This window comes from Acartia tonsa, chromosome 12 (assembly GCF_053477335.1).
Source record: "Acartia tonsa isolate MP-2025a chromosome 12, ASM5347733v1, whole genome shotgun sequence".
Classification (NCBI taxonomy): Eukaryota; Metazoa; Arthropoda; class Copepoda; order Calanoida; family Acartiidae; genus Acartia; species Acartia tonsa.
The window spans coordinates 14,658,478-14,668,936 of NC_137271.1; the positions used below are offsets into that span (position 1 = coordinate 14,658,478).

The 10,459-nt window shown below is 31.9% G+C and overlaps 1 protein-coding gene across 1 annotated transcript; it reads right to left on the reverse strand.

Moving 5' to 3' along the window:
- Positions 1 to 1,758: 1,758 nt before the first annotated feature.
- LOC145333189 (uncharacterized) lies at positions 1,759 to 10,427 on the reverse strand. Its single transcript, XM_080178338.1, has 7 exons — positions 10,306 to 10,427; positions 9,839 to 9,914; positions 9,465 to 9,514; positions 8,859 to 8,947; positions 8,495 to 8,547; positions 2,877 to 3,019; positions 1,759 to 2,778 (listed from the first exon to the last, which is right to left on the reverse strand). The coding sequence occupies exons 1-7, from the start codon at positions 10,384 to 10,386 to the stop codon at positions 2,233 to 2,235; spliced, it is 1,038 nt and encodes a 345-aa protein (XP_080034464.1). The 5' UTR covers positions 10,387 to 10,427; the 3' UTR covers positions 1,759 to 2,232.
- Positions 10,428 to 10,459: the final 32 nt, after the last annotated feature.

Consider the following 10,459-nt stretch of genomic DNA (forward strand, 5'->3'; position numbering starts at 1 on the left):
GTAGAAATTTTAAACGGGGTTCTACCACCACGAAATTTGGGAAATGTTTCCTTCTCTTTTCATCTACACCCTTTGTTTTCTCCCCCTATTGCTGGTAAAATAGGAAATGCTTTCCTTCTCTTTCCATCTACACCCTCTTTTCGATGACAGTAGTTCAAATAGGAAATGCTTTCCTTCTCTCTACACCCTTGTCTCCCCCTATTTCTTAGAAATGCCTTTCATTTAATTGTGAAATATAGAATATTTCCTAAGAATGTGAAATCTATACAAGAAATAATCACAAAACCTGTATAAAAATAAGTATCTTTATCTGTTGAAACCTGACCGACAGACAGACCAAGTAAATTATTCTGGATCCTTTTCTTATTAGTTGACACTAGAATGGAATGGAGAAAAAAATAATGATCGTAATTTTGTAGACTTTTTTGAAAAAAAAATGGAATTAATATATTTTTTTTTTAATTTTGAAAATTTGAGTACCTCCCCCCCCCTCTCCGACAGTCCGACAGAGAACTACTTTTTTAGGTTAGGTTAGGTTATAGGCCATAGAGCCGAGCGCTGCGGCTAGGCAGGCAAGTGACCCGAGCGCTGCGGCTAGGCAGGCAAGGGGGCCGAGCGCTGCGGCTAGGCAGGCTAGGGAGCCGAGCGCTACGGCCAGATTTCATAGTTCTGTTGGGGGGGATGGTTGACTCAAATTTTCAAAATTGAAAAAAAATTTCGAAGAGGATATTACCAAAACATCTGCTATATAAATCACTTTAATTATTGTCAGTCTATTGATACTGTTCTCATGAATGTTGTCATCCTTGTTTTCTTCAGGATTTGGTCTTTTCATGAAAAGATAAATGAAAAAAATGTGATTTAAAATGTCGTCCTATCTAAAAGAAAGATTAAGGTGATGGCTTCTAAAATGGTCCACATAATTTAAAAAGGTTCAAAGACAGTCTCGTTACTTTGTATTTTTTTACAAAAAGAAATTTAAAAAGTTTAAATTAAAAGAAAGATAAGAATCTTGAAATTAAATAAATTCCAAAATTACTATCAACATCTCCCCAGGTGTATAAACAAGGATGACAACATTCATACAAGTAGGCAAGCACAAAATGTCGTAGATGGACGAATGTTCAGTTTTCGTAAATAAAGAATATATTTACGAAAAAAATCACAAAATCTTTCAAATAGATCTTATACATTTTTGTTAGCAACACTGATAGACCAACAAACCAAGAAAAATGTAACCTGAATGATTGCTTGGTTTGGAGTACATTCACAAAAAAGAATCAGATATTGATCTCAAAAAGCAGTAACAGTTATTTCTCGCATCGTATTATAAACAGCTTTCCGCAGATATAGAATGTACAATTATAAGATTAAAACCAGTTTTTTTAGCCCCAAGGTGCCGAAGGCACTGGCTATATAACATAAAAACATATATACATACATATAAACATACGAAGTGAATTATAGAGGAGCTTTGCCCTTGCGTGGTATATCATGAGTTAAACAAAAATTAAATCATAATTCCACCATTTATTTATCCAATACATTTAAAGACTAGAAAATTATCAATTATATTACATTTGGTTTTATTTGCATTAAATTATTATTTGAATACGGTTTTTTCAAAATAGAATTCTATTATTCTCCATTTGCATTTTAAAAGATTTGCTTTTTAAATAAAGGTTAAGGTAGGTTGTGCTAAAATTAAAAGAATTTTAAGGCTTAAAAACAGTAGTAGAACGAAAAAATTTAAGTTAAATTAAAAAATTATCTATAGTTCTATTCAATAAGGAATACACATATTTAGTGAATATTATCGTTTTACTCCTGTTTCTAAGCCTTAATACTCACACCTTTACGGAATTTTAGCTTAACCTTCCTCCCACTTTATTTCTGAAAACTACAATTTAAAATGGTTTTCTTATTGACTAAGTGAACACTGACAAAAAATACATCAAAAATAATAAATTTTATTTACATATATACATTGTACAAGATTATGGTCAACTTTTTAAAATCATTTTTGAGCAAAAATTTTAACTATGCATTTTATTGCAAAATTATGGCTATTCAAAACTAATGTGTTTGTAAAGGGTTATGAAGATTTTCTTATATTTTCTGTTTTCAACAAAAACAATTATTTGCTGCTTTTAGAGTGACATAAGTAATTCTTTAATTCTTCAAAAATCAATGGATTTAAATTAATTTTCAAACTATTAGGTGTAAAAAAAATCATAAATCTATTGTAATTGAGTAAGATCCATCATTAGGATTAACCAAGGGCCAGGAGGTCAACTTTAAATCTGTTTGACCTCTGAAAAACTGGTGGTTCAGCTTGCTTGAAATCCAATCTTTCTCTGAACTTCCCTCATTTCGTTTTGTTACTGTTTCTGATGTGCTACGTGTGTCAACATCCCTGTTATTGTGGGACCAATCATAATCAAGACTTTGACTTGGATGTGACCAATCAGAGTCAAGATTTTGAGTTGAAGCTGACCAATCAAAAGTGGCGTCATAGTTTAAAGATGGCCAATCATATTCAAGATTGTCAATATGTTCTGTCCAATCAAAAGTCAGATCTTTTGAGGCTGTTGTTGTTTGTAACCAATGAGAGGGCAGAGATTGTGAAAGATTTTCATGGCCAACATTGTTTGAATTCTTGGTATTATTATTGACAGGGTATTCTTGAGGTATGTTTTCTTCCCAATTGTGTGTAGCTTGAATTTGTCTTGTTTGGAGGATAGGCTTCTCATCATGCTGTCTCAATAACTTCCTAGCCTTATAAAGATAAATTTTATTAATATTTTTAAATTTTTTCGTAGTGAAATTTAAGTATTTTTTAAAATCTACACACTGTTATTTCAAGTTATCTCTACCTTATTCTTTTGGAACAAATCTTCAGTTGTTTGCCTTTCTGTCTCTGGAATAACTAAATTTTCAGTTAAATCTTGATTTTCTTGAAAACTTATTAAGTCTGACAGATAGATTGGACTGTGGGAGCTCAAAAATTGACCATCATCTGATAACAGGACACTCTAGCATTCAAATATTTAGAGACAATACCTGCTATGTGAAGCCTGTCAATATTTCTTATAGTCATTTATCTATAGAGTGTCCGTCGGAAACTGTATTTTTAAAACGCTTATTACTCCCTTAATTTTTTAACTATCTTAGTAAGATAAAAAGTATTTGATAGCCTACTACTTACCGTTTTATGTGGTAATGATGAAAAATCCACAAAATAAACAGGAAAAAATCTACGAGGTAGTACATAAGAGGTTAATTTTATTGAATTTAGACTAACCCAGAAGAAAATATTTGCTTTGTGAACTTCAGAATGAGTTAGGGTCCAAACCAGGGTGGGGAAAAACCCAGGGTTTTTTTAAAAAGCCCAGCCCAACCCAACCCAAAAACTCAACCCAAAAACCCTTAAAAACCCAGGGTTTTAAGGGTTTTTATGGGGGTTTTATTAGTTTTTTTTTTAAAAAACCCTGGGTGGGTTTTTTGTATGCCCACCCTGGTCCAAACGGCTGGTCGCTCAGACTTTCAAAGCACACCAAAAGAACCGACTTGACATGGAAAACAAAAAATTCCTAATATTTAAGAATCTGAAGTGTAATATTAGGCTAGAAATCAACCTTATTCGACATTCACTCAAAGCCCCAAAAATAATGGACTTAAAAGTGTATTAAACTGTATATAAGACATTTGCGAATATATTGATACCATTAATTTGCCTCTTAGATAGAAAAAAGTATGTTTTTTTTTAATATTTTTCTCTTGCTACAAATCAAATTTCAAATTTGAGTCACCAAAAATGCTAAACTAATTTTTGCTCTAGAAGAATCAATTTTTGGAGTTAGAAAGTGCTTAATACCTCATTTTAATCGCCTGGCATTGCTTTATAATATACAGGTAATGACTTGGTTTTTTATGGAACAGCTGACTAAAAAATCGAGGTTTTGTGATAAACCCACTTTTGTTGTTGCTCCATAAATGATATTTTTTTTCCCAATTTTTTTGGCTGTAAAGAAGCTTTATATATTCATATAACATCCACCTAAATTTGACTTTTGGTATTTTATTTATAACATCACCAGAGGGAATTGAATTTTGGAAAAAAAATATCAATTTATATTTTACACTGCTATGCATTGTTCTTGTTCTTGTTTCTAAAAAAAATTTATATTATAAAAAAGAGAATTATTTAACGCTTCTATAGGTATGTTTATCATTTTTCTATGCTAAATATAACTATAATTACACCATTTTAAAGTTAGACATCATAACATATTAACACAATTATTGAATAGGTCTGTATTATTAAGCTGGCAACTCTTAAAACAGCTGCATTTCATTATCCTATTATATAAAGTAGTAATCTTTGTTGTCTTTAGCTTAAGATTTCGACAATTACAGTACCTATTGAGTTCTGTGTTTTATGGATGCTTCCTATAGGACCCTGGATAGTTTTGGAATTTTGAAAATAATATCAATTTATATTTTACACTGCTATGCATTGTTCTTGTTCTTGTTTCGTTTCTAAAAAATATTTTTATAATTAAAAAGAGAATTATTTAATGCTTCTATAGGTATGTTAATCATTTTTCTAGTCTAAATATAACTATAATTCCAGCATTTTTTAAACATCATTATATTCAAGTTATTGTAATTTTTAAATAAAATATCAATATCAAGAACTATTGGAACAATTTTTACCATGCAAAACAAGGTGTTATAAAGTGTAGGATCCCTCACAATATCTATCTGTCTGTCTATAATGCATTACACATGTAATGCTAATAGAGAGGATGCTATAAGAGTGCTCTTATAATGTGAACTTCTCATAATTGAATGGGCTTCCTGAAACCAGAGACCATAAAGTTGGCCTAGTAACTACAAGGGGGAGTGCAGGAGTATCCAGGGGGAGGTGCTTGTAAAAGGGTAATTTTTTTAGGGATGGGGGTAATCAACCCCCTTAATATATTATGGGGGGTATAAACCCAGCCTTTTAAATTTTTTTTAATAGGAGTAAAGAAAATCCTTAAAACTTACAAATCTAGGAATCAAACTAGCACCCCAACCAATAATCGGTTCCATGCCAAATGTAGGAGTGGAAAAACATTGAAGGGACAAATGCATGAGTCCCAAACGTCAGAGTGGAACAAACGCAGGAGTGGGACAAACGTTGGAGTGGACAAACGCAGGATTTTTGGGACAAACGTCGGAGTGGACAAACACAGGAGTCCCAAACTTTTTTTTCAATTTTGAATTTTGTTTACAAACACAGCCCCCCCTACCTTCGTCCCGTTACTTTTCTTAGTTAGGTTAGGTTAGGATATAGGCTAGGGGGCTGAGCGCTGCAGCCATAGTCATTATTTTGTAGACAGGGGTATAAAAAATTTCAAAATTGTAATATTATTAAAATAGTAGACACTCCTAGGTTTTATTTAAGCAATGTCCACTCCAATGTTTTCCACTCCGACGTTTGTTCACCTTGATGTTTGTCCACTCTGACGTTTGTCCCATTCTTACGTTTGTCCACTCCGATGTTTGGGACTCCTGCATTTGTCCACTCCGATTTTTGGGACTCCTATGTTTGAGGTAGAACCCCAATAAATAAATCTCAATAAAACTTGATAAAATTATGCAAAATATCAAAGTATTCAATCCCTGAATTTCAACCATCTATCTTGAATAGGAGTAGAGAAATCATGAAAACTTGAATTGTAGGAATCGATATAGCCCACCCCAGTTTTTTGGCAAATCCTAATGAAACTTGATGAAAATATGGAGTATTGATAGAGAGAGAGAATATTCAATCCATGAAAATTTAAGCCTTCTATCTTTTATAGAAGCCAAGAAAATCTCGTTTTCCCCTTTCTGTCTCAGACAGACAGACATACCAATGGACAGACATACAGATGAATGGACAGACAATGGACGGACAAATATTTTGAATTATAGAGTAGCTTCACTACTAAAAAACTAAATAGGATAATTGTTGTACACAAATTGATTTCAGTATGTTTTAAATGAGCTTACATAATCAAGGACGTCCAAGCTTTTTGATTTGGGGGGGAAGGGGGGAGGGAAATTTGGGCATCCCCATGTTTATTTTGTGGGGTAATCTTTATATAAAAAAGGCAAGGACGTCAAAGCTTTTTATATTTTTTTTTGGGGGGGGGGGGGGGGGAGAGGGGAAGATTGAAAATTAAAAATTTAAAAATTATGGGGTTGCCCCAAATTAATTAATAACCCTTAACCCCCTAACCCCCCCCCCCCCACCGGGACATCCCTTTACATAAAGTAATGATTATATAGTTGCTAAGTACCTTACTGCTACAAAAATCATCTTCCAACATTTAAGATTAATTCTAAAACGCCTGAATTAACAATAAGAGCTAACCATGCACAGTGCCTTCGAAGGTGCTTTGACTTAAGTGTCAGAACCTAAATTGGGACATAGTGCATTTCATTACCCTAGGTTAGGTAACTTCATTTCACTTTTCAAAAAAATCTAAAATGCAGCGGTTTATGAGAAAATTAGATTTAAAAATTTCTAGTTAAATTTTCACCCACTAGGAGTTACCGCATAATCATGACAAGAAAATCAAAGATTATTTATTTAATATTTTGAACAACTTTGCTTTTATAAAGTCAGTCATAAAACCTCCCTATATATGATTTATTTAAGGCTGAAATTCTGTGACCTTAGCAAAGCAATTGATAAAAATAGCCATTAATTACATCACTTCAGGAGTGGTTTTATGAAGAAATTTATTAGAGCAAACTTGTTCAAAATTAAAAATAAATAATCTTTGCTTTTCTTGTTATGATTATACGGTAACTCCTAGTGGGTGAAAATTGAACTTGAAATTTTCAAATTTAATTTTCTCAAAAACCGCTGCATTTTAGATTTTATTGAAAAGTGAAATAAAGCTACCTAACCTAGGGTAATGAAATGCACTATGTCCCAATTTAGGTTCTGACACTAAAGTCAAAGCACCTTAGAAGGCACTGTGCATGGTGTGGATATACACATCCTAATTGTAAAAATGTTTTGCTTTTTAAAATTGTAAATCAATTATTCAGGAATCGTTTCACTTTGTTTGTTTACTAGCAGCTGCGCTCCAAACATCTAGGAGCTCTGTAATTAAAGGAGTAAGGAAATTAGTAAAATAGCCTTATACTTTACCGAAATCTTAAGCTACAGACAAAAAAGCTTTATATAACATGTATTAATTTGTAAAACTGCAAATAATAAAATATGACCTATTTTTTTCTCTTTAAAAATTCTCTTTAAACACCTCCCCCTTTTTATATAAAGATGCTAATTCCCCCCTAACCCCAAGAGGATATAAGCAGTAAAAACCCCGCAGGTGGCACAATTTTCTAACACTTCTTTCTTATTTAGTCTTTTAAAAGGATTCAAAATGCATTGACATATATATATTTTTTTTTAACTCTTATTTTATACATCTTAATTGGAACTGATGATCTATTTTTATAGAGAAACATATGTATTCCATCAATAAAAAGTTAAAAAATTAAGTGTGTTTATACATATAATAATTACTATATATAATAGGATAATGAAATGCAGCTGTTTTAAGGGTTGCCAGCTTAATAATACAGACCGATTCAATAATTGTGTTAATATGTTAAGATGTCTAACTTTAAAATGGTGTAATTATAGTTATATTTAGCATAGAAAAATGATAAACATACCTATAGAAGCGTTAAATAATTCTCTTTTTTATAATATAAATTTTTTTTAGAAACAAGAACAAGAACAATGCATAGCAGTGTAAAATATAAATTGATATTTTTTTCCAAAATTCAATTCCCTCTGGTGATGTTATAAATAAAATACCAAAAGTCAAATTTAGGTGGATGTTATATGAATATATAAAGCTTCTTTACAGCCAAAAAAATTGGGAAAAAAAATATCATTTATGGAGCAACAACAAAAGTGGGTTTATCACAAAACCTCGATTTTTTAGTCAGCTGTTCTATAAACAACCAAGTCATTACCTGTATATTATAAAGCAATGCCAGGCGATTAAAATGAGGTATTAAGCACTTTCTAACTCAAAAAATTGATTCTTCTAGAGCAAAAATTAGTTTAGCATTTTTGGTGACTCACATTTGAAATTTGATTTGTTGCAAGAGAAAAATATCAAAAAAACATACTTTTTTTTATCTCAGAGGCAAATTAATGGTACCAATATATTCGCAAATGTCTTATATACAGTTTAATACACTTTTAAGTCTATTATTTTTGGGGCTTTGAGTGAATGTCGAATAAGGTTGATTTCTAGCCATTAGAAAACAATATGTTAAATAAACATATTATTGGTCTTCTTTGTTAATTTTTCATGTGAGCTCGCTTCAAATGCACACAAGAACCCGAAATATACCAGAAATTGATATGTAAACTATTTTTCTGTAAATTCTAAGTGAATGTTTTAAAACTAAATGTAGAGTGTTCCTTGTAGAAGTTTGATTATGTCTAGGTTAGGTTTTGTAGATTCTTTTTCAATGCTACAAAATACAGCGATAAGACAATAGGAAAAAGGTTTAGCTAATTTTAAGATGCCCACCATATTTTCAATATTATAGTATCTGAGCCTTTCATTAAAATGCCTTGTCAAGCATAGACCCCCCCCCTTTTTTATTAGGAAATAAATTGAAGAAAAGGGAGAGTTTTTTGTTTATTAAGTTAGGTCAAGCAGGTATTAGCCAGGGAGGGTCAGGGCTTCCTGTACGTGTAGGAGAAAGAAAAAAGTAACCCCCTCCTCCACTTATTTTTAATTTAGTTAAAAACGAGGGATTTCCAGAAAGCACCAAAAAACCTTATCCAATTGACTGATCCCTTCCTTGGTTGACTAGAAGACACACTTGGAGCGCTAGTAGTAGTAGAGGCTTGGTTGCTTCTTATCGGCTAGTTTCATTTATAATAATGTTTTTATTGGTTTTTAAAAATAAAACAGTTTTCATGAAAATTGATGCCTTTGACATACAAACCTTAAAGAACACGTCCAGAAATAATTGTTATGAAACTTAAAAGGCAAACAATTTTTAGAAAAAATACGAAGATACTAAAGATTTCAATTACACAGTAACATTTACATCCAACTACTTTTCAGATAGACATAAATTACTATGCACTGTGACTGGGTGCCCCCGCAGGGGTAGGCTACATCAGGTTAAGGCCCTGCAGGGTTAGGCCACAGAATAAGCCCCTCCGCCCTATTTCCAGTTATTTTATCTATGCTTGCAGATAGGCTTATTTACATTATTTATTTTATAACAGTATACAAGTTTACAGTTTGTTTTGTTTTGCGCTACTTATGTACATAATCGTCTAATTGATATTTAACCCTATTCAAGGGGGCCTACTATATGCCCCCCCCCCCCCGGAATAGGGTTAAGACCAAATGTTATTGCATTATTGTAACCCTTTCGTCCTCTAAGGATAAGCTTGTTTTTCTGTCTGGGGCAAATGAATCTGTTTAAATAACACCAGTAACATTTTAGACTATTTCTTTAGATAATGAGAACCAAAGCTTATTTTTAGATCACAGTCTATATGGAACCTGATAAAAGTGTCTGACTCTGATTATGACGTAAAAAAATTAGCCAATGAGAGGCGACTATAAATTTTACCATTGGTCAATTATAGTGTATACTGGCCTCTCATTGGCTAATTTTTTTACGTCATAATCAGAGTCAGACACTTTTACTAGGTTCTCTATATGCATAAAACACTGATAGGTATTATTATTTTTTTTTAAAGCAAAGCTTTTCTATAATTAGGGTCATGGTGTATTTCCTAGTAGAACAGGATAGTTAGGAACAGCAGGAATTATCGGGAAATCAAAGTCATCTGCTGTCGGCTTCTTCACGTCCTAAAAAAAGATTTAAATAAATTTATTTTCTTTATGGCTTTAAAACCGATTAATATCCATTGGATAAGAACCGGTTCTCAGCCCTAATGAAGTATCATGTATGGCATTGTATTACAGATAACTTTCCACGAATATCAAATAATATCATAAAATTAATACCAGTTTTGTTAGACCCCTCCTATGGCCCCTCGGGGTTGATAAAACTGGTTTTAGTCTTATAATTTTTTTTAATATCCGCGGAAAGCTGTCTATGATACGATGCGATAAATAACTTTTACAAAATATAAAAAAGTTTTCGCAACATATACAAAAATGATAAAAAAAATTGTGAATATAATGTTCACTATATATTTTATATTTGTTACTGAGAAAATAATAAGTTAAATCTTACCTCTTTATTACTTGGTGAGTCAAATTGAGTCTGATATTTATCCTGGCTAAAATTGGTTTGGTACAGATTCCCTCTGTCCATATTAATATATTATGTTTATTAAGATATATAAGTTGGAAAGAATTTTAATGTTAGAAGGAGATTTGAAATCTGC

Bases quoted from the DNA above. Each gene is read 5' to 3' on its own strand.
- LOC145333189 (XM_080178338.1), bottom strand. From the start codon at position 10,386: ATGGACAGAGGGAATCTGTACCAAACCAATTTTAGCCAGGATAAATAT. The intron at 9,515-9,838 runs GAAATACACCAT...TTATTTAAACAG, and splicing joins TAACTATCCTGTTCTACTAG to ATTCATTTGCCCCAGACAGA. The intron at 8,948-9,464 runs GTTACAATAATG...AAATGAAACTAG, and splicing joins TATCCTTAGAGGACGAAAGG to CCGATAAGAAGCAACCAAGC.